This window comes from Zonotrichia albicollis, chromosome 15 (genome assembly GCF_047830755.1).
Source record: "Zonotrichia albicollis isolate bZonAlb1 chromosome 15, bZonAlb1.hap1, whole genome shotgun sequence".
NCBI classification, from domain to species: domain Eukaryota; kingdom Metazoa; phylum Chordata; class Aves; order Passeriformes; family Passerellidae; genus Zonotrichia; species Zonotrichia albicollis.
Window position 1 is genome coordinate 17,526,048 of NC_133833.1, and position 24,970 is coordinate 17,551,017.

Here is a 24,970-nt window from a genome sequence, read left to right on the forward strand (position 1 = left end):
CAGTTATCTTCACTAGCCACAGCTGCAGCCCAATGAAGGACATTGCAGCTGCAGCCCATGAAAAACAACCAGGGCTTATCAGGGCAAGGCCTATATACAGATATTCAATATACAATACAGATATTTTACTGGGACTCAAAGGCCACCTCTACTATATTTCCTCCTTTTCTTTTACTTAGAGGAACAGGTTTTACATAGACATATTTACATATTCTACAACACAGATATTTTACTGGGACTCAAAGGCCACCTCTACTGTACTGCTCCATGTCACAGAGGCAGAGCAGTTGTGTCTCTCTCACCCAGGGGTGAGTGTAACCAGTGTAAAGGGGTTACTCTGCATCCTTCTGCTGCAGTTTGCAATCCTGTGCTCCTGCCCCTCCCTGCTGAGAGCTGCCAGGGTTTAGGAGTCCAGCACTGCCAGCCAGGCTGCTCCTCCTGGCCCACAGCCCCCAGCCCAGACAGGAGCACAGAAGCTGTGCTGGAAAAGCAGCAGGACAGCACAACAGCCCCCACAGGCCCTGCAGTGCATCAGAGCTGCTGATAAAAGCTCAGTTTTAAGCCTAGAGTTTAAACCTTCATGCAGCACCCAGATCACAATAACACTGGATCCCCAGGCAAGTGCAGCCAGGTGAGATCTGAGCCTGCTCTGAGTGACAACAGCAGCTCAACGGGGGCTGCCCAATATTCTGTCAACACTTCCAGCTGCTTCCTCCCGAGGGATTTTGCTGAGTGATGACTGGTTAAGCTTGGCTACAGGTCAATTCATCTCACTTCCAGTATGCCTGGTTAGATGGGAGAAGCAGGATGGATGGGGGAATGTCTCAGAATACCAAATCAGGGGGACAAACCGCTTCTGGCAGGAGCCACCAGAGAACTGCTGGGGCTGGTGAGTAATCTACCCCGGAACTGCTTTTTTACAGGCTTGGTTTTTCTTTTTTATGTTAATCAGTAACCTTATTTAAGGAATATCTCAAGTTCTTCCTTTGTAGATTACATGAATTAACAGATATATCCAGAAGCACGAAAAGCAGGCTGAAGTTTACACCTGCAGTAATTGTAAAAGCCTTCAGATATGGTAGTTTTTATCAAATTTTACATGTGTGCAAAAGGCTTTAGAAATAGAACTAAAATTGGAACAACAGAGACCCCTGCAAAACTCAAATTAAAAGGAGTGAGCCAAGGCAGCATATGCCCTTTCCAAGAGGAAGAGAATGCATTATAAATCTGGGAATAAAGCCACCTCACTCCTGGCAAGACAGCTTGGAGAAACAGATAATAAAGCAATTCTACCAATATGGTCACAAGACATTCAAAGTTAGAATTAATGTATCCTTTATTCATTATTAGAAATATAAATAGATTTAATTTGCAACAGATTTAAAAGTGTTTCCTGTAGGGTGGGGGATTCAGCAGCCTTAACCTGCAATACACCAACACAAAAGTAGGTATGAAGTTGCCTTTGAAAGGAAGCAACAGGCATTAGAAACCAGGAACAGCAGGAAAAGCTGACTAATTGTCAAGAACCTGAAGCCTTGGCAGCAGCAAAAGCAGCAGAATTTCCTCTCCATCACAGAATCCCAGAATGGTCTGGGTGGGAAGGAAGCTTAAAGATCAACTCATTTCACCCCTCCATGGCAGGGACACCTCCCACTGTCCCAGGCTGCTCCAGCCCCAGTGTCCAGCCTGGCCTTGGGCACTGCCAGGGATCCAGGGGCAGCCACAGCTGCTCTGGGCACCCTGTGCCAGGGCCTGCCCACCCTCACAGGGAACAATTCCTCATTCCCAATATCCCATCCATCCCTGCCTCTGGCACTGGGAGCCATTCCCTGTGCCCTGTCCCTCCATCCCTTGTCAATTGTCTCTCTCCAGGTTTCCTGGGGCTCCTTCAGGCCCTGCAAGGCCACCCTGAGCTCCCCCCAAAGCTTCTCCTGTGCAGGTGAGCAATGGCAGCTGTGCCAGCCTTTCCTCCCAGCAGAGCTGCTCCATCCCTGGGATCATCCTGGAGCCTCCTCTGGCCCGGCCCCAGCAGCTCCAGCTCCTGCCTGTGCTGGGGCAGCTCTGTGGGATCACCATGTGTGGAGTCAGGTGAAGTCCCTGAGAAGCCAAAAGGGCTCAGAAGCAGCCCTGGCTGCCCAGGAGGGAGAACCCACTGAGGGCTCTCAGACCAAGCCAATCTCATCCCCATCACCTCCATTCACCCAGAGCCAGTGACCCCCAGGCTCTGTGGGGGATTGAAAAGCCCAGAAACGTGGTGTGCATCCTTCACTTCTCACAGAGGCACCACCAAGCTATTATTTACTGAGCTAACTAATTAGCCAGCCACCCTTGCAGATAACAAGAATGCATTAAAGTATTTAGAATTCCAGTACAAGCCTGACACATAGGAAGTGGCTGCCCTTCTTCAAAAGAAAGTGAATGTCAAAGGAAATAAACCATTCAGGAACACTCAGCACATCTGAGGTGCAGGGGAAAGGCAGCATCACCTCAGCATCCAGGACAAGAAAGGAAAACAAAGCTGAGTGCTATGGGATGCCAAGACATTTCACACTTTTATTGTATCAATTTCTACTTCTAAAGAGATCATTAGATACACAATCTGAATTAGCATTAGATAGATGATAAAGTAACAGCTATTCAAAACAAACAGAATTAATACACAGAACTGCAAAAACTGGCACAGAAAAAGCTGGAGATTGAAGGCACTTAAGCTGACAGTAATCTGAAAAACCCAGCTGGTAAATTCAGTTTTACACCAAGAAATAAGTTGTAAGTGAAGCTACACTTCACTGCAGTCTAGCACTGAAAGCACCCTTCCCTGCACACAGGCACTGCTCCAGGAGTGGGTAATAGAATCAAAGTCACAGAGCAACTTTACACAATGCATAAAATAATCAATCCACTGGAAATAACCCCAGGAATACTCCCAGGGAATACAAGTGCCCTGTGTACTTGAGGTAGTCCTGCTGTTACAAAAGGAGTTCCTCAAGTCCAGCTGAGGATATGAGGATACCCATAGCTTGGGGGCATGGAGGAAATAGGTTTCCACAGCACTACAAAACTGACCAGAGATAAAAATTTAGAGGAAGCTTGAAGAATTCAGCATCTGCCACCAAAAAGGCAGTCTTACATTCTCTGTGAAAATGCCTTCATGAGAGCATTGTGGGGCGGTGGTGGTGTACAGGACAGGCAGATTTGCTAATTATCACCTTTTTCTCTCCAAACACATTCCTGACAGGCTCTCCTCACCTCCCTCTGCAGGTCCCTGAGCAGCCCTGGGCTGAGCACAGCTGTGACTGACCACAGTGGGAGGAGCAGGAGCAAACAGCTGCCACAGCTGCAAACCCACCCTCACACGAACATCACCTTCTCCATGGCTGGTGAGGACCCTGCCTTCCCCAATGGAAGGGCCCTGCCCATCTTGTAGGCCATGAGCTCCAAAGGGGTCACCTGCCCAAGCACAAGGCAGAGGGCCTTTCAACTTCTTTCTCTTCAGTTATTTCTGCATTAACTTCTAGTTTTCTTGGCTTTTTTCAGTCCACTGACCTCTAGAATTTGGTTTCTTTGACTCCTGGAGAGATGCCCAAAAAACTCATTCTGCCTCTAAGGAAATTCACAATTTGGCATTTAAGGGGAACAGTATCAAGTGATATGGCTGCAGTCTTATTTTGTATTTGACATCAGAGCTCTCCAGTCACCTTCTTCCCCCAAAATGACTCAATAAAGAGTCCTCAAAGGAGAGGTTCAAAGGCACAGTAGGGAAGAGGAAGCCAGCCCCACATCCCACATCCCTCTCTGCACAATGCAGGAGGCTGAGTGCTGAGGGGGGGATACACACAAACCCTTGCAAAAGGGGGAAATGAGACTGAAGTCACAGATGCAGAAGCCACCTGGGCAGTATCAGGCAGGCAGTTGCTCAACCTCTAAGCAAGCAGAATTAATTGCATTAATTCTGGGGTTTAGTCAAGAGAACTTGAATAAAAATAATGCACACTTAAAAGCAGGGTAGAGTATTGGGTTAAAAACCATGGGGACAGCATGTACAAGGAGGGATCTGACTTGGGCAGCACTGACATTCACAGCTGCAATTCATCTGCTGGGAAGCCTGAAAGGAAAAACATCCATCAACTTCCAACACCAGATACAGGACAGAATGTGTGTGCTACAAACAAGTCCCAGGGTTATCTTCCTTCTCAGCAAACGGCTGCTTTTTAAAGCATCACATACCAATGCTGCAGGTAATAGCAGAAAAGAAAATAAACTAAAAAAAATAGCTAAAGTCTCAAGCAAATAATGAGATTGGTGTCTCAAATTGTTAAAGTATCTCCAGCATTCCTTAATGTCTCTGCATGTATTTTAATTTGGGGAGAAATTATGAAACTACATTCATATATCAAGACAACATGAAAAGAAATTTAATAGTATCAGGATTATTTGAAGTCTTGAATAGTTCAGGATAGTCAGAGCTCCAACTCCCCAAAACAGCCCCATGGCCAAATCTTCATCTGTCACCATATTAAAGAAGCTGCCTGCCACACTTGCAGGTGGAAGCCTTACTCCAAAACTCAATCAATCAAAGGCAACAAAAAAGTACCTTATGGTTTAGTTTAGTGGGTTTTTTTGTTGTTGTTGTTTTTGGTTTTAAGGAATCCATCCTTTAAATACAAGGTCAAAATAAATTCCCTAAATCCCAGCAGATGAGAGGCAAGCTAGAAGGATGCTCTGGAGCAGTGATGGCACCCAGGACTGATGCACCTGCATCCCCAAGATGCTCCTCATTCTCTGTCCAGTCACTCCCCCACACACTCCCATGTCACCCACGCTTCTTGTCCCTCACAGACTTCACTCTCAAGGTACAAAGTTGAGCTGATCCTCAACCTTCTGTTTTCAGAGCCTTTCCCCCCAGACAAGCAGCAGGCTTCATTTCCCCAGATCGCTCTGCAGGTTTCAGACAGTAACTGATAACGTCAATTCACGTTATCATATTCAGCAAACCACAGCTGACAGCACCTCAGGCATATCAAAGAGATTCTGAGCTGAGAAGCAATTTTTCTCTTCTGGCCACATATGGCAGCAGTGGAGCACCCAATGGCAAAAGCATTGTTTCTTGACAGGCAGAGGTTACCAGAACACAGTGGAGTCAACACTCCACGAGTGGCTGCACATCCCACAATATTTGCATTCACTCTGACACACACAATAAAGAAAAACACCCTCCATTTGTGGAAGGCACAGGTATTTGTGAAAGCCAGCACTGAACCATCTGGGTTTGATTCTTCACTGCCTACTGCTAATTTTGCACATGCCCTGGTTTTCCCTTTGTGGCACCATGCCAGTGCTTTTTTTTAATTGCTGCTGAGAAAAATGCACCTTTTAGCCCACCTCTGCAAGGCAGCTCCTGCCCTGACAGCCTCTGGCTTTGCTGCTCTTATTGAAAGGAAACTACTCCTCTAGAATGCCTGTTCAGCAAAAATAATTTGTGAGTATCCAGTCTCCAAAGTCAAGAAGTGTTTTCAGATAGCCTGAGCAGGATTTTAACCCTGCCATACACAAGCTGGCTCTGCTGCTTCCCCTCTAACTCCCATCCCTCCTGCTGAAGGAATGTGTAGGCCAGGAGGAAGCCAAAGTTCTCTCCTCTATTTCAACAGCTTTCCAAGATACAGCTTAAGCCTCATCCTTTTCTCAGACATGAGAAGGATTAAGTCACTCTTTTGCCTCTATTTAAATTCCAGAGGGCTGCCACTATTTGGATAAGCCACAAATGCTAATTATTCTGTATTGATTCTGTTGACTTTCTGGGACAAAGGAGGTCTGAAGCTCCAGGACACATTAAGAGCATTACAGAACATCAGCTTTCTTACACAGGATAAAACAGGTTAAGCAAGAGCAGAGTCTGGATAATAAACACTACATCCAGAAGAGAATATCTCAGTTTCCATCAAGACCTCTAATGCTTGTGAAAAAGATGAAGAGGTACTGGAAAGCAAAAAAATGAAAGAGCACAGCAGGTTTTGCATGTCATGTTGCACTGGAGAGGAGACAAGTGGTACCACACAGCCACAGGGACAGATGTGTACATGGACAGTGACTTTCCCCTTCTCTCCCTTCATTATCTCCTGAATCCCATCCTGCAGATGGAACTTAGTCCAGAGTTTGCATTAGATCAAGGCAAAAGAAAAAGGAGAAGTTGAGGACTTGAGAATCAAGTGTGCAATACAAGAACTATGGTATTCCAGCTTTGTAATAATTCCATCATGCCCTTCCTCCAACGAGAGGAATTGAAAAGCCCAGTTGTGTGTGTAATACTTCTGCACACTGAGAGCATGATCCTGCTGGAGGCTAAAAGACTGTTTATCCACAGATCAGCAGTCACTGTGCAAACTTACATGCTCCATTCCATCCATACTCCTCGAATTTGACTTTGAGAGACTACTCAAGTATCACCAAATGCAGTTGCATTAGGGGTGACTACATATTTGATCTTATGTAGACAGATAAAAGTTCAAATATTTTCCTACAAAACAGGAGAATTCAAATGAATTAAGCCATAAACCACAATGTTAAGGCAGAATCCATGCACAGCATTAGCGTACTTATGTAAAAGCACTTAGAGTTCAAGGGAAGTAAAACACTGCAAAATGCCAAGCTCCATATCACAAACAAGGGTGTACATTTTTATTGCAAGTTTTCCCTGCATCAATCTTAAATGTTATTTGATCAACATGAGATTAAGAAAGGTTGAGATTTATAATGCATTATCAGAAGATCAGAATGTGTTAACATTGGAGATGGACACATGCCCGACAAAGGAAAACCCGGGTGTTTCACCAACTCAAAAGCAAAGGGTGAGGGGGGAAAGGAGGGACCAGGTAGGATGGGAGCCTTCACTGCCACTCAAAGCATCCACAGGACTCAATTCCTGCTCAGAGCCAGCGCCAGAGCTCAGCTCTGCTGCACAGCTGCCTGCAGTGAGCACTGTAAGTGAGGGCAGCCACCTTCCTTCTTTTACATACATTAAGAGTCTGTAACAAAAACGCTGCAAAGCGTGGAAAGGCTGCAAGGGTGAGTTCTGCTGTACAAGGCAGTTCAGAACAAGTCCCAGCTGCTGTCAAATCTATTCAATTTAAGAGAGTTCTCGTTGGCAGCTCTGCACCAAACAAGCAGCAAAGGCTGAAGGCAGTGGATGGAGCACAGCAGTGATTTAAGACTTCCAGAGACTCCTGGGCTCCTCCTGCAATCAGACCTGAGGTGTGAGCGCTGGGCCTTGCTGGGATTCTCTCAGGAGGCACTCAGCCAGCCATATGCTTCTTTCAGAGATGCATCTGCACAGCACAAAAACTGTCTTGGGTCTGGAAAAGCATCCAGGACTTGCACGCTGTGCCACTGGCATCAGCGGCTGCACTGGCCTGTGCCCCCTCCCAGGGCACACAGCTGCAGCCCAGATGTGCTGCCCTCCCTCCCCTCTAGGGCTGGGCACCCCAAGCTGTTTGGGGTCTCTAAACCAGCAACTCCACATCAACACTGGGACAAGCACAGGGAAACCACTGGGGAGGCAGGGAAGACTCTGAAGAGCTTCAAAACCCAAAGATCACAAGGTGTACAGAACTTTGCAGGAGCTGGACTCTTGAGAACTCCTCTTAAATTCCATAAGTGCTTCTATTACTCCCTAAGAAACAGAAGGTGCCAGAACATCTCCTGAAAACCGCACACTAAGTCCCAAACCAGGATGGTGTTGGGTGAATAGCTGGAAGCTTGATTCTGTAGCCCAAAAATGCCTGACTGACACCGTGTGAAGTTCTCACCATCTTCATCTGGCTTCACTCCAATGATGCTGAAATATTTACTCTATGGCAGCCTATAAGCATTAAACTTGAAACTCCTATCACTTCAGAAGTGTTCTGTTTTTAAAAGCAGCATTTTTGTCAAAGCAATAATGTCTATGAAAATTAGGGCCCAGCATAACAGCACAGCTCTCTACTGAGCAGCAAAGTCCATGACAGGAAAACCCATCCAGGCTTTCTAAGCACATCCATCACGTCAGCATTCAGGCATCTTAAACTGACAAACAATATTAAAAAAGAAAGTGCAGATTATCTCAAGGCAGAATTTTTATCAGCATCTTTATCATCAACACAGATCAGTGTGCCATTTTAATTCACATCTATTCCCACAGAAACAGATGCTTTCATTAAAAGGGCTATGCAAGAGCCCTTTCAGTATACAGATACTTGCTATAAATGAATTTCAGACTCATGTGAAAATTCACGTGTTCCTTTCCAAGCTTGGATCCTTGATAGGAACACAAAGCTGTGGATCAACATTATTAATAGGCAAATTCATCATGAAAACACATCTCCATTCTGTAAATTGCAAGTGTGTCAGGAGTAGAAATATCCTTTGCTGGTAGTTCTGAAGACAAATGATTTCTCCCAGCAGATATTGAATAGATAAGCCAGGCACTTTCCTGCCCAATCACTTTCCAAGCATCAGAGATGTTCAGAGAAGCTTAGGAAAGAAAAAGCAAAATAGTGCAATTAAGGTTGAGCAAACAGCCCTTGTGTGAAGTATGACATTCCCCTAACTGCACTGAACACAGTCACAAGGGTGCAAACCAAACATTTAGCAAGTTATGGGTTCACCAGGTCCAAATTCAGCAGTGTTGAGACCTTCTGTGGAGACCCCAAGATCCAAACCACGCTGGCCTGCCAGAGTTCCCTGACAGAGCAGGGCCACAGCCTGGGCTCAGCCACCCCCTCACCCTGAATTCGTGCCATACCAGCACAGGTCAGGGTAAAATCTAAAACAAACAGAAACACAACCCCACCCCCAAGCAGACCCTGCTGTGGTGCTCAAGCACTCCAGGCCAAAGAGAAGATGGAAACCAGGGAAAATAAAAAGCCATCCTGAAGTGATGTGTGCCTGGAATGCCTGCTCTGAACCAGCTCCCAATGGCTTTTCTCCATTTGCTGCCAAGCACCTCTAATGCAATCCAGACAGTCAAGGACACAGTCAGAATGTTAATATGAAAGCATTAAAATTCCCATTGAAATGGGACCTGTCAGGCTACTTTATGTAACATGATTTATCGTTTCCAAATGTAGTAACAAGGGATTTTATTGTACAAGAGCATGTGGTACACAATGGGGCTGCGGGTCCGCGTTCCGCACTCGCCAAACTGCAATTCCTGACAATGTTTCTGCTGGTACACGGCTGAGTTACTGGTGTGTGCATGAAAGGGGAGCTGAATGCATTAGAAATTGATGGGGTACAGAACAGACTGAAAATGAAAGCTCTCTGCACTTCCCTGTGCATACTGAGCAGAGCCAGACACCTCTGACCACTGCTGGCCCATGGAAAGGAGCCCACAGCCCCAGCCCTCAGGGCTCCTGCACCAGGCAGCAAAAATGGACTGTCAAAAGCTGATAGAAGCTTTTATTTCCAGTCTTACACATCAGTCAGGTAACTGATGTCTTCTGCAAGTTCAGAGCACACTGAGAGCACGCTGGAAACTGCTGGTTACACTCCCAGGGCGTGGCCTGTGCTTTCTACCCTGCTGAACCCCAAACCCCTTCAAAGCTTGGCCTCAAAGGCACCAAACCCAGCACTTGCCATGTGTAACACAGAGCTGACAGCAAGGCAAGCTGCCCAAGTCCTGTGCTAATGACACCCAGAGGGTTACAGCACAGAGCACATACCTGTCACAACCAAGTCTGTGGATTCCTGTGCCAGTGACACATTTTCTTTCTAAAATAGAGAAATTTTACAGCTGTCAGCCCACTGGGCATTTTTTCATGCATTTCAGTAGTTTAGATATCCATGTAGTTTTTATTAGAGTTATGTTAACTTTGAGGCAGAGCTGAGCAGCACAGAACAGCAACGCAGAGATGTTGGCTGTACCTACAGTGGGAGAGGAATCTCACCAGCTGCCAGTGCAAAGGCAATGCCAGGATAAACTGGTAGCAGAGTCAAAAAATACACAGCTTCATCCTTTTTACTTGGAGCAAACTGCAACAGGTCAGCATGCACCCACACAAGACCATGAAGTTAGACCCAAAAAACTGTTTACACTGTATTTTCTGATATTCCTTACTAACTTCTTCATTGATTGCACTATTAATTTTAACATCATTCAGTTCGATGCTTTGCTCTGCCCTCTTGTCCTGCCTAAGTCTGGAATCAATGCTCAACTAAACTCAAATATGCTTTGAAATTTCTTTGTTTAATTAATAAAATACAAGAATGCCTGACTGCCACAGATCTGGCTACAAAGATCTGGGTCTTGCCATCTGTGAGTTATATTACAAACTTAGCTGCAACTGATGTGGTGAATTTACTGCATTCCAGGCAGTTGATCCCAGAACCAAGACCTTGGACTATTCTGCTTTCACAAAGCTACTAAGAATCAATAATGAATTTAGGCCTTCCCCTCCCAGCTCTGCCATTCAGCACCAGCAGCAAGAAACAAGCTTACTCCAAGTAATAAAACCTAAATGCAAATAGGCATCCATGCTATTTCAATCCAGGAGGGATCTGCAATGCAAGTTTAAAAAGGGAAACTATTTTCTGTTGGAATTGTGAGAAGTGAGCAAAAGCCATAATGGAAAACAGCTCTCCCCAGGCGAAGTGGGAGAGGAGGGGGAAAAGCCAGAGAATGAGATGCTACAATTAAGGGATGAAGAGCTGGGATTTCAAAGAATGTAGCTTATAAACCAAGAGGCTGGGTCAGGAAGTGGCCAATGACATTTGGGGGATGCAGGTAATGAAAGCCCATCTCACTTACCACCCACAGAAACAAACCCCTGCCACTGGCCACGACTTCTCTTGCCATTTTCAAGAGCAGTCCAGAAGGTCAGAAGTGCCTGAGCTGCAGATTGCCAACACTGAGGGGATACTTGGGGTAAGATAAAATAAACAGCTCCCCTGTTCCTGTCCTTCTGCTTGCAGGACCCACTACTGACCACTCTGACACAATGCTGGCCTTAATGTGCAAGATTTAGTCTGACCAAGCTGCTCTTGAAAATGGCAAGAGAAGTTGTACTAGACGAAAAAGGAAATCATACACACACCAATCTAAGAAAAAGGGGATTCAAACTTCTGTAAAAAACTACTGAAAAAGCAAATCTTGCCCTTTTTTTAAGGGCATAATCACAGGATTCATCACCTTGCCAGCAGATGCAGTGGGGGTCAAGAGATCCTACAATTCAGTTTATTGCTAAAACTCGTTATTCAGCTAAAAACTTCTGCCACACTCCATAACACAGCTGCCAATGCTTCCAGACCTTCAAGGACAGGCACAGAGAAACAGTTAAACTCTGGGTCCAAAACACTAAACTTTGAGTTATAAACTGTCTAGAAAAGTCTTGTTATTGCCAGAAATCAGAAAGAAAGCCCAAAAGCCAGAGGAAGTCACCGAAGAGAAGGCATTTAAAGTTAAAAAGGAAATCTGTCTGAAGACAGTCCTGTGCTTCAGCCTTTCCAGTCTATTCCTCATCCAATCTGCTCTGAATTTTTACACTTGGCCAATAAATACCTCTTACTCTAGCACTTGGATAGGATTTACGATGCACTGCAAGTGCTGTGCAATTAACAGATTTAATGCCCAATTCACTTCCTCCTTCAAAGGGAGACTGGAGGAAAGCATCCCAGGAGCTGTGGGTATATCATACATATACATGAAATGACATTTCCTCTGCCACTACTCTAAGTCAGCACATCCCTACTCTTCCTGCAGATGTATCAAACCATTTTCACTGTTTAGATTCCCAACTATTAGTCATTCTTCAGCTTAATCACAGAGGGGTTTACAGTATGGATTTTTACACACCATCCCACATTTTCACCATAATTTATCAATTGCTTTTTCCACTCCATTTCACTGAATTTCTAATCTCATTTCCCCAACTACACTGTCTACAATCATAACATAACAGTGACTTTAAAAAATGCAGTATGCTCCACTAATTTCACAATGTGCCAAAGGAGATAACAGAGGGAATACATTCTTCCCATCTCAGCGTGATTACTTTAACGTGCCTATCAGAGACAAAAGCACATGGCTGAGGAGGACAGGCATTGCTGTGAGAGGAAGGCAAAGCTCTGCACTCTCACATGGCTATCTGACCAACTTTCAATGAGACAAATGCCACCAACTCCTCCATGCAAGACCGAGCATTTACCTCCTGCACATGTTTAATTACCCTTTGGTGGCTGCTCCACTTGGAATTGTGCTGACAGGGCTCCATCCAATCCAGCAGCACATTTGAGGGATTATTGCTGATACTTCACAGACTCATAAAACACCCTGCTCAAAGGAGTTTTGAGTGGCACAACTTCATGCTTTGCTTCCCAGCTGCAGTCTGAAGTTCTACAAAAGTCAATGCTGAGCACAAGCTACTTTCACAAGCAATTAAGACAGACTACATGAATACCTAGCTCAGCCCGCAGGCTACATCAGACTTGCCTTTCAATTTTGTTCAATTACTTTGCCCTTCTCTTTGGTAAACAGAAATCCTTGTTTTCCTTTCTCTCTACCACACACTGCATCTGTTTTCCAAATTCCACCACCCCAACCCACACATGGCAGCCCCTGGACCAGTTTTGTTCTATGTTGAAATCACTTTGGCCAAAAGATTTGAAGGTAAAGTATCTACTGCAGCAAGGTTCCTCAATAAGTGTTACTGCCTAAAAAAAAAATTCTCTCTGAACTCATTTGCACCTCAAACAAGTTCAAAAGCATAAATAAGACCTCAAGTCCCCCAACAAAGACTTCTTCAGACAATTTTACTTGCCACAGCACTACAAGCCACTACGTTTGCTTATGTTGATGCCATTTCTGCAACTTTATTTCTGAAAATCAGCTTTATCAGTATTGAAGTTAAACAATTATATATAGTCTCATCTATAATCTTATGATATCCTGATGTCACCTCTCAACACATCAAGTTCTTCAGCTTAAAACCCACTGGAACAAGAGCAAAGGGGCAGTGGAGGGGAAGGAAGTCCAATATTTCACCATAATGCCCTCAAATGCAGAAGCTCATCCGCATGACATGACACTCACTCCAGCTATGGAAACACTCAGGCTTCAGACACTGTGTGCACATTCAGTGCCTAAACACTGGAAAAGAACTGCTCTAAGCCCAATATTTACACCAAACTGCTCTCAGATTTTCTACTACATATTTAACTTCATACATCACTTCTACTCAAACCAAGTAGGACCAATAATCAACTTGATTCTGACAATTCATGCTTTCAGCTACAAAGATGGGACTGTTAAAGTTTCCAAGAGACAACAGAAGTGAAGTAGGACTTTTTGCATAAGCCTAGTTACCTTATGTAAACCAAGGTTTGAATTTCTCTAGAAAACCATGTCAACAGTCATAAAAGACAAATAGAAGCAGTGCCAAGGGATTAACACTTTATGATGACAACACTTGTTTGGAAGACTGGAGATCAGCTTTGAGGTTGGTGATTTAAGAAGGTTTCATCACACCTCAGGACAAAGCTTTCAGGACCACTTGTTATTGCTCAAATTCTGTTTGGGACAAAATAGAATTCACAGAATCACCAGGTTCAAAGAGACCCTCAAGACCATCGAGTCCAACCCAGCCCCAACATCTCAACTAAACCCTGGCACCCAGTGCCACATCCAGGCTTTGTTACACACACCCAGGGATGGTGGTTCCACCACCTCCCTGGGCAACCATTCCAGAACTTTATCACTCTTTCTGTGAAAAACTTTTTCCTGATATCAAACCTGAATTTCCCTCGGCTCTGTTTAAGACTGTGTGCTCTGGTTCTGTCAGTGGTGCCTGGAGAAAGAGCCCAGCCCCAGCTGAGCACAGGCACCTTTCAGCAGCTGTGCAGAGGGATGAGGGCACCCCTGAGTCTCCTTTTCTCCAGGCTGAGCACCCCCAGCTCCCTCAGTTGTTCCTCACAGGGTTTGTGCTCCCAGCCCCTCTCCAGCCTTGCTGCCTCCTCTGGACGCACTCGAGCATCTCAACATCCTTCCCAAACTGAGGGGCCAGAAGAAGACACAGCACTCAGGGTGTGCCCTCACCAGTGCCAAGTACAGGAGAACAAACCAGCTTTGAGGGACGTGGCTTCAATTCCGTATTTTAGCTGACCCCATGGAGTTACACCCCCAAAGGGAGCCCACAGAGCGGGGTACTGACATTGCCCATGTACTCAGTTCCAATTCCATGTTTCAGCTGACCCCATGCAGTCACACCCCGAAGGGAGCCCAGAGCAGGGTACTCACGTTGCCCATGTACTCGGAGAGCAGGTCCTGCAGGGCCTGGCGCACGGCGTTGCACTCGGCCACGATGCGCTCGCGGCGGTCGTCGCGCGTGCAGGACGAGTCGGCCATCAGGGCGGCCCCGCTGATGATGCTCTCCAGCCGCTCCTCCAGGGACGGCCGGAACCGCTCCTCGCTGAACGTCGACGGGTCCACGATGATTTGTTTCTAGAAAGAGAAAAAGTTCTGTAAATCAGTCACCAGCCCAAGTGATGCCTTAGGATTCAGCTTTTATACTTTTCCAATCCTGTAGTGCTTTAGTGTATAACTCTTAAACTCCTTATACAGTGTTAGCTACTTTCTTCACATTTTGGTCAGACAATTCCTCTCTGGGCCTGAAACTTAAGGACATCTCACTGTCTCAGGCCACAAGAGATGTAACAAACAGGGAAGGGGGGGGGGGGCAAACTTGGAGTAAATTACTTCACTACCTGAAACTGTAATTGGAGGATTAATCCCTGATATATAAATGGACCAAATGTATAATTTCCTGAAAAATTCATGACCATCATCCATCTTGGGTGCAGCCCCTCTCTGAGGCTTTTGACTGCCCAAGGTGTATCTATTGAAGGCCTTCAATAAATACCCACTTTTATTCTCCTAATCTTGTCCAGCCTCTGTTCTAGGTAGCCACTGTAAGGCATCAAAGCAGTGTATTACTGTTAAGTCATGCAAACAACCAACACTTAGAGCAACCCCCTGATCAGGCATTAAGAGGCAAATAACACTATTTTGGCACTGAGGAAGATTTTCATGAGTAGTTCTGTAAAATTACTAAGAGGTTTCCCAACAGATTATATTGCTACTCATTTCTTGTGCTGCTTTGACAGCTAAACAAAACTTGGCCATAGGAAGCCTTGTTACATGAATGGCAAAAATCAAATGTGCCAGCAAAAATAAGGTTCAAAGTACAGAACTCTTCCTAATGACATGTCAATTTGGACAGGCCTTCACTAGTTAACTTGTCAGATATAATTATCCCATCATGAACAAGAAAACAAACATCCAAAATTAACTCTATATATTGTGTTCTGTTGCCCTACTTTGCAGTCTTTCTTCTCTTCAGTGTTAAGCAGGTAAATACAACTGTGTTCTCGAAAATTCTCCAAGTGAAATATCAACATAAAGGTTTCAAACCACACAGAAATCAATTTCTTCATGGCAGAAAATTACCACAGGTTTCTCTTGCCAGAGTGTTAGCAAGCTCAGCTCATACCAAGAGACTCAGGGCTGAAACAGCAGCACTGATGCATCTGCTCTCAAGGGGCCAACACCACCACCCATGGAAGCTCCCCAGGAAGAAACTGCACAGTATTTATCACCTTTGAGTCCTTTCAGGTGATTTTTTAAACAGGTCTGTAATTTAGGAAAGAAAAATAATTTGGCCATTTCATGGTCTGGTTGTTTGTTTAGGGTTAGGCTCAGTTATTTCAAGGGCAGAATTTTTTAATTCTAAAAGAAGATCCACAGCTTTTTGAAATGGGAAATTTTTTAGCCAGTTTGTGTTCAAACTAACCTCAGCAGCCACGTCACAACCACCTCCTTCTGCCAGCCAGCACATTTCATATCCCTACAGAGTAACCACGCAGCCATCACTGCAGGATGAGAACATGGCATGTGCTCTCCAACACATTCCCTCCTCCTCCTTCCTGAAACTTTTAGCCATTGGCTAATACAATGCAGTGTGCTACCACTCCAGAACTGCACCACCAAAAAAGAGATAACAATCAGTTTGTTATCGTCTGGTAGCCATTTCATATTTTACCATCACTGGAGTATCTGAGGGCACGTGTGCTCAAAGCCTCTATTACAGGACTGTAATAACACTCAAGCAGTAGCAGGAAATGAAGTGCAAGGATAACATCTGCCAAGAACCTCAACACATTTGTTTTGTCAGCCTCCTTTGGCAGGGATGAGACAAAGCTATCGTGAAGCTGGCCTGCTGATCAGGCACTGCTGCTATTAGAGAGCCTCACAAAGTGGAATTAAAAGCTCAAAAAGCTTCATGTGAACTGCAACACTCAAAAAGTAGTCTGCAGTTGTATATTGGAGAGTTTGTATAGTAAAATAGTGTTATTTATCAGCCAGCCCATTAGCTGGCTTGAGCTGTACAAGCCATTCCACCAACTTGCACTGAATTGTTTCCTCACTGCCAGCCCCTGGGACGGTGCTGCTGCTGCAGGGCTGCCTTCCCCTCCCACAGGCACCTGTGAGAACCTGCAGCCCATCGGGGCTAACCTGAGGCACGCTTTGAAGGCTTACTGAGCATCTGATGGAATTTCAGAAAGGCAAACTCAAAACTGAAATCGGTCACAAAGATCAAGACTGCCATGATATCCTCTTGTTACTCAAGAGATCACAGGGAAAGGCTTCCCATCAGACACAGGGAGAACTCAATCAGAACTTTATCCTGGCAAAATACACGTGGCAGAACGGGAGGAACAAGAGTGGTAAGAGCAAAAAGGAGAAAGTGAGCAAAATTTGGCAAAACCACAACTATTAAATGCCTTTTCAGTGACAGCTTTGCAATATTAAATATAGCTCTGGAGTAAGTTAGTGCTACAGTGTTTAAAATTCAGAGGCTGAATCAGGTAGACACCGAATCCTGGCTTCAAAAGGAAAGCGATCTCAGTAAAAATGCATGGCTGTCCTCAGCAACGCGCTGAATGCAAGATAAAGAACATGACAGATCAGTACAACCTATCAGTATGAAATGACTTCATTTCCAACCAAAGATCATATTAAAACTTCCCACTTCATGTTCCTCTCAAGAGGTAGTTCCAGCAATCCCAAATACATGATTCACTTTTAATAAATCACTTCTGTCACCTCCAAGAATACATTACATAAATATATTATGAAATAATCAATTTCAAACAAACCATCTAATGTAGCAGTAGGCTGCTATTTCAGAGCTAGTTTAACTTGACAGCCTTCCATCACCAAGAACCACATATGTAACTTTCTATATTCCATCAACCCTAGTTTGGAAAATGGCTTTTTTAAAAAAAGCCTACTTTGCCTACAACTTCAATAGAAAACGATCTTCCAGGCAGCATCAATAAAAGCAAGCAGGTGAAGTACAGGAGGGGTTTTGCCCAGGCACTCACATCGAAGTTGTTGAGGGCGTAGGCCAGCTCTCCGCCGCCGCCCTGCTGCTGGGCAGCGTCGTCCGAGGCCGTGGCCTGGGCGGCGTTGGAGATGCCACTGACCGCCTGCTGCAGCTGCTTGTAGATCAGGTCCCTGTTGGCCTTGTAGGCAGCCACGTCGGGGTGCTGCAGGCAGGCCTGGGACGCCGTGTACAGGATGGGCACGTTCTTCTGCAGGATTCCTCTGGCTGCCGCCATCTGATCGCGGTGACCCACATCTTTCAGCTCCTGTTAGGAAAATTAAAGGGGGAAAAAAACATTTGAGATTATTGCCCACGTTCAACATCCATGCACTGTCTCCCCGCATCTTCAAAAGACAGGCAGGTTCTTTGCCTCAAATCTGCTCAAATCCGTCTGCTGAGCATTCCTATCCTTAAGGGCTCAACTAATTGCAAAACACGACAGCTTCATAAAGCCAGAAAACAACAACACCGCAGGGCGATTCACAACACCACAATTCAAAACCTGACGTTGGATTTTTGTTCCTCTGCAGCATTGGACCGGCATTTTAGAAGCTGTCCTGTCTTGCACTCGCAGATGAGAAGCAAGATCATCTTTAATTTAAACTCCCAGGCTCACAACCAGAATGTTTTCTTTAATCACACCTAGAAGATGGCATTTACGCTCCTCAAGAGACTCAGGTACTTAATTTCAGAAGAACAAATATATCATCTCATTCAACTTCTTGTTCACCTCCAATGAGACAAAATTAATCCAATGACTGTAATTACCACTAATTCAAGATTAGTGAGCAAGTCCATAAGTCTTTTCCCAAACACTCTGTGCTGTAATTCTCTAAAGCACCATCACCTCTGTTTTGGAACAGAGCACCATGATCAGATAAAGCCTCTGAGTCCAGCACGAGCAGTAAGTTTATAAAAGGAGGAACAACCACAGTTATTAGCAGCAGCACCATTTCAAAATTACCTCTTAAATCTAACAAAGAGGCAGTGAAAATGAAGACAAGGACTGCCTTACTGAGAAAAGGGAAAAAAATTCTGTCAGACTCTCTAAAATGAATGGGCAATAGGTGACCTCTGTAAGGTACACACTGAGCTGGGAGGGCACTCCAAGCAGGCACAGAGATTTACAGATTTTGTACAACCACTTCCCATAGTATGGAACAATCCATCACAAAGCAGTTTTAGAGCATTTATTGCATTGCCATCACAACCTTACTCCCCATTTACTACAATCAGATTTGAGATACATAACCAACTGACAATCCCTTTTTGACTGTACCCAGCTTATTTTCTAAGACAAATCTGTGCAAAAAAAAAATCAAGCAGTGTCAGAGGTGCATAAGCAGTTTTGGTTTGTACATATCTACAGAACAAAGAGGCAAAAAATGCTCTAAAAGAATTATGGTATTTCTGATAATTTAAACTGCCCACACCTCTGCTTTCCTCTGAAAACTTAACTACTCAAGAATGAGTCACACCAGTGCTGTTGAACAAAACAAATTTCACACGCAATTTAAGGCTAAGCACAAGCTATCCAAACACAGACCATACCCACAACAAACAGGAATTTCAACCCCTCCTCCAATGGACATTTCAGTGCAAGACCAGTGAGCAGCATCACTCACTTCCTCAGGAAGTTGTAGCTGTGCCCAGCCATGGATTTTGCCCTCAGTGCACATGGGCATGCTCAGTCCATCTGCATGAACCACAACAGCAACAGGGTCTAGCGGGGAGTGCCCCAGGACTGGGACACATCTCAGCTCCTGTCCTCAAGTGCAGCTCTTGGGCAGCAGCATGCCATTAAAGCACCAAAACACTGACATTTACAAGTGCTACTATGAACAAATTCCATCAGAAGCAGCATCCTACAGCCAAGCACACTTTCCTTGTTTACCAGGCAAGCTCACAGTTCCTTAGTGTGGCAGAGCAGTACTCAGCAATAAAGTAAAAAAATAAAGTGAAAAGTTTTAACAGAACAGGCACTTTCCAAGAGCATCAAGGTATTTTGGAAAAGAAAAACAAGAATTAATATGAAGAAGAAAATGGCCACACTATACCTGTTGTCTTTTGGCTGCCATGATGTTAAGCTTGTCCACTTCTGGTTTGAGGGCTTTGTACTGGATACCCAAATCCTGCTCTGTGCCGGCATTTCTTAGTTTCAAGATACCATCTTCCACCTAAAAAAATATATATTCACGTATTTTTCCAAGCAATACAGTCCACAGGTCAGGAGGTAGTTCAGAATGTATTTCATGGCAGTCAGAGAAAGCAATCTTCCCCTGTCCCATTATTTTTTCAAGAGAGACACTTTAAAGGCTAATAGGATACAGTGCTTAGCTACTATTTCATAGTCAGCAGCTACCAGAGAAAGTCAGGAACACACATCTGAAAGAGCATGAAGGAGTCAAGAGCCCTGGCAGGGCCATAGCAGTGGCCAAAGGGCACAAGGAGAGTCCTCAAAGCTCATTTGCAAAGGAAGACCCAGTACCCAATGTCATTTCACTTCAGATTCTGCACAAACCACTCGCCCACCCTGTTGCCCATGGGAAGAAAAGGCTTCCTCAAACAGTAGTCCACTTTCATTTTTATTTAGCCTGCTGAAGCTACTCATCCCTAGCAGCTGCAAAGGAGTACTGGTTATAAGAAAGCCAAATTCTGTAAGATGAAAGGGCTGGCTCTCACCTGCAGCTTCAGACCAGGGCTCAGTTAGTTTTTGTACTAAAAGTTCAGAACAGAGTGCAGCTCAATGTCAAAAGCTACTGACAGTGAGAATAAAAGTGAGTGACAAACACCCACTGCACACATTCTGCTGAGAGGGAAAACCCCCAGAGCCCCCCACTGCAGAAGGAAGCTGCTGCCAGCGCAGGCCCCACGGGGTCACACACAGAGTGGGCACCTGGCAGAGCAGCACACTTACAACTTTGAGCTGCACGAGCAGCTTGTAGACGTCGGCCATGTCAGCCAGGATGAGCAGGCGGGTGACGGCGGAGAGCAGGGCGCGCGCCGCCCGCACCATGTTCCCGCGCTTCACCGACGAGCAGGGGTCATCTGCAAACTCCCCCGAGGCGCTCTTCATCAGGTCACCTGCATGGGGACACAGCAGGGGCTGCCTTCAGCATCACACAGCATCCATCAGCCGCTGGAAAGGTTCCTAAGCCAACCTGAGTCTCTAAAACAAAACCTTTGTGACACACGGCTGACAGTTAATGCTGCGCGTGGCTACCTCTGAGTACAGCTACCGCATGGCACTGGGGCACAGGGGTTTGTTTGTGCAGAGGGGTTCACGCAGGAAGGAAGGGCTGGGAAATCACACTTGGGTCCTTATTTCCATTTGTACAGGTGTTTCAGCGTGCCAGAATTCTCTAGAGAGGTGAATTCAGCACGCCTTTGCAGGGCTGCAGTTATTTCCCAAGCTGTGATGCTTTCAAAGTCTGAGCAAAAGCTTTGATTTGTGTGCGTGTAGGAGTTAAGCAGAAAGCAGCAGAAAGCCCTGTAAACATACAGTGAGCTGCCACAGCTCCTGGGACTGTAAACAACTCGGAGCGATGACCTGGCTGGATATGCCCTGGTTGGAATTCAAAGCCAGGCAGCGCTTCGTAAAACGCTTCAACATTTCATAGCCTGTGGGGCTGCATCTGCTGCAGGAGCAAAGAATTTGGGTTTCAGATGCTAACAATGCCATTGGTTAACTATGAAAAGCAAAGGCCACTTTGCACAGCTAGAGCAATTCCTCCAGAAGGCATTCACAAAGCATGAAAGTAATGCCTGCATATAATCAGAGGAGTAAATTTTGGATTTCTCCCTCACTTTTTGGGCCAGCTTCCAGTACCACAGTTCCTACACAACAGTAAGTTTTGGAATCCACATTGTTATCCTTGGATCTCTCTGCATCTGAGAAACACTGAGAGAACAGCTAGGACTTAGTTTAGAAAATGATAGGGTCTCAGGGTCAGAGATTTGCAGGCAGCAAGAGATGACCAGAAAGCAGATGCTAGGTGCTGTTCCAGAGGCTTCCCAAAAACCTGTATGAGAAAGTGTCCATGTGGCCAAATGCCAAAATAAAAATAGCCTGTCTCAGATGAGACTGAAAAACCTCCACCAGCGCTTGACAAGTGACAGCTGACAGTGAGTCCCATGGAGCCCCCCACACCAAACAGGGCAAGGGCTGCACCAAAATCTCTGCCTGATGCAGTCCCAGGAGGCTCCACTTATTTAACAGCTTATTTTTAACTGCTCAGAAATGCCAACAGCTGGAGAGCCTGGGGTTAACCATGCCCATACAGAATATCTTCCCAGGAAGTTCTCCCCACCCAGGCACTCTACACCTTCACAGCTAAATTCAGCCCAAGCACAGCTGCCAGCCTGCCCAAGCAACCACACCAAGATACTCGACTTTGTTCAAATGCTCCCCCCTATGTAACACCCTTCTATCATCTTAAATAATACAACCAAAAGTGCCACATAACATTTTAAGATAAAAATATGCTACTTCTGTACTGGGACACAGCAAAAAAGCTTCTGTCCAAGTACAGGCCAGCTCTGAGTGTCAACCCAAAGGTATCCCCTACCCAGCTCTGGGGAACACAACTCATTACTTTAACACGGGTTAAGAACTCCAGATTTCCAGGTGGGTGAGAGATGATGTACCACCAATGCTGTGAGCTTCAAACAGCCAGGAGATTACAAAACCCCAACACAGCTGACATGAGCCTTTCTTTATTCCTTCTGGAACAGGCTAATAATAAAAGTCATCACCACAAGTATGAAATACATTGACAACCTCAGGATTTAAGGAAATATATTTACAAGAGCATGAAGCAACACAATAAAAGGGAATGGCTTCAAACAGAGTAGGGTGAGATGGGATACTGGGAGGGAATTCCTCCCTGTGAGGGTGGGCAGGCCCTGGCACAGGATGCCCAGAGCAGCTGTGGCTGCCCCTGGATCCCTGGAATATCCAAGGCCAGGCTGGACATTGGGGCTTGGGGCACCCTGGGATAGTGGAAGGTGTCCCTGCCCATGTCAGGGGGTGGGACTGGATGGATTTAAGGTCCCTTCCAATCCAGGCCATTCTGTGATATGCCAGAACCGAAACAGAGTACAAATTTTTCCTTCCTTATTTACTTATATATAAAATACTCACATTTTCAATTCCCAAATAATTGTTTTCATTTATTTTCTATTCAAAACAACTTATTGAAGAGGTCAACTTCTTCACGTGAATCTCAGAAATTGCTAACAAAGTTAAAAGCCAAAATTATGCTCTACCCAGCTCTTAAATTGCAACCTTTCAAGCCAGTCCTAAAATAAAACACTATTCCCTTTTATTTTAACATGAGATTTTTAAAGATTTAGTGAGTTTCAAACAGCTTGTCAGGGTGTCAAAAGATAACCAGCTTCCCAAAATTAAAAGCAGATTATATTTAAAGTTGTTGCATATATATACATTTCTGCCAATTAAGGGAAGCTGACTTTCAGGTTTCTTTTATAAAGGGAAAGCACCCTGGGGTAGTTCTTTTAGCTGGATTCAAAGGGCAAGAGAGCACTCTGGCCTGGCCTCAATATGCAGGAACTGCATAGTGTGTGCACATCAGCAGTTCCAAGGGGATCCAGCACAATCTTCCCTTTTTCAACACTGAACACAGGTAACACAACCACTCTGGAAGAAAGATTTTAAGAGTTCAAGTAACACAGTGGAGAAGATTTCAACTGTGAGACTCGGATTATAAAGCTGGTACAAATTCTTGCATGAGTAGTCTGTTTTTCCAATACAACCTTAGATCTTCATTAGATATTAGAAGGGAAAGAAAATAAAACAGACTTGAGAAAAGAAGAGGCAACAGTAGCCATCCTGTGATCATGTCAATAAAGCACCAAGAATTCACTTAAATCTAATGGAACAAAGCCCATTTCAGAAATGGTCAGACTCCAATCCATCAAAAGAAAATTCCCATTTTCTAGTCTCTTTCTCCCACACCCATAAGGTGTGACAACACTTCCAGGCAGCACCACTAACTCTGCTCCCACACCAATTTTTGCCATATCAACACAGGAGTTGATACTTATGGCAACAAAAGCTTCTGATAATTCCTTAATCTTGCCTTTAATTAAATCCATATACTGCCTACAACACTTGTACAGTTTGCCAACAGCCCCCTCAGAGCTCCCTCAGGGTATGGCTTTTCAAAGTGGCACACTCCTAAAGCTTTGTTGCAGGAAACCAACTGAACTCATTGTACCTTTCTAAGAAATTTAGCTAACTGGTCACAACAGAATTCTGAAGTTGAATTTTCCAAGAAGAATTCAATATTTAACTTCAAGATGTTCCACAACTGGCCTTCTCCTGCTCTTTGGAAATCCTCAAGCCAGACAGCCTCCATGATGCACATAGAAGAAACTGTTATCCCCTTTCATAATTCATCTCACTGTTCAGTTTTGAAGAATCCTTCACTTAGAAGAACGAAGCAGAAGGACACAGAGCTGAGTCAGTTGGTTCATTCCCCTGCACTTGCAACCTGAGCCATCAAAACATTCATTTCTTCTCTTACCTCAAACCCTAAACACAGGCTTAGACTTTTCAATGTTAAGTGCTAATTTTTGGTCTGTTATGTAAAGCTGCCATAGAAGACAACACCAGGAGAGCACAGTGAATTCCCTGGATCCCCATGCTCACATGCAGAGACAGAGAGCTGTAGCCATCAGCATTCCAGGGAACCAGAACAGCATTGCCAGTCTGACCCAAAAGAAATCTCCCTCTTGAGCCCAGTTTGGAAGCTGCCTCAGTGCCAAGCACCTGGGTAAAGGAATGGCTGAAGCTCCAAAACACCTCCCAACAGCACCAGAGGAGTTGGGCAGGACCAGTGCTGCACCTTCTGTTACCCAGCAAACCTCTGATGGCAGAAATGCCTTCAACAAACACTACAGCAAAGCCAAAATTCAAGATGTTCACATCAAATGCTTTCCAAATACCAAGTCTTTTCAATAACCACAGCAGGATCTATTTTGAAGAACACTTTGATTCCTTATCTCCACTTTTCTGCTCAAAACCTTAAAAAGTTTCATTACTTTATAAGGAATCAAAAGTAAAAAGCTTTAAAGGGCCAGGAATCTTACTGTAAGATATTTCATTAACTTGCTTGCTGTAATTTATTCTTCCATTGTAAAAAACAAGAAGACTTTGAAGATCCACTTACATTGATTTAGTAGGCAGCCATGCTATTATTCATTCAAAATAGCTCTTTTCAGTTCTTTGTTTTTACCCCCAACAAATGGGATTTTATGAACAAGCATGCTCACTAAAATCATGTACTCTCTCAATCTTCTGCTCGCTAGGCTAAAAAAATTTTTTTTAATTTTCTCTGATGAGACAAGTTATCTATTGTCCTAATCATCTTCATAATCCCTGTCTACATTCATTCATCTTTTTTTATTATGGTAACTAAACCACTCCCTGCTCTAAATAGAGGCATTATTAATGCTATTTTCCTGCCCTCCACTGAAGATTAATTGTGCTCTATATCCATAATCCCACTGCCAGCTCATCATCATCCTGCTGCTGA

At 44.7% G+C, this 24,970-nt stretch overlaps 1 protein-coding gene across 1 annotated transcript in view; it reads right to left on the bottom strand.

Moving 5' to 3' along the window:
- Positions 1-24,970, bottom strand: part of CTNNA1 (catenin alpha 1) — a 117,299-nt gene that overhangs the window by 71,301 nt on the left and 21,028 nt on the right. The window contains exons 4-7 of the mRNA XM_074552114.1: positions 20,329-20,495; positions 19,469-19,588; positions 17,410-17,676; positions 14,264-14,467 (exon numbers count right to left, since the gene is read on the bottom strand). Of these exons, the coding sequence (XP_074408215.1) occupies positions 14,264-14,467; positions 17,410-17,676; positions 19,469-19,588; positions 20,329-20,495 (758 nt within the window). The remainder of the gene's footprint in view (positions 1-14,263; positions 14,468-17,409; positions 17,677-19,468; positions 19,589-20,328; positions 20,496-24,970) is intronic.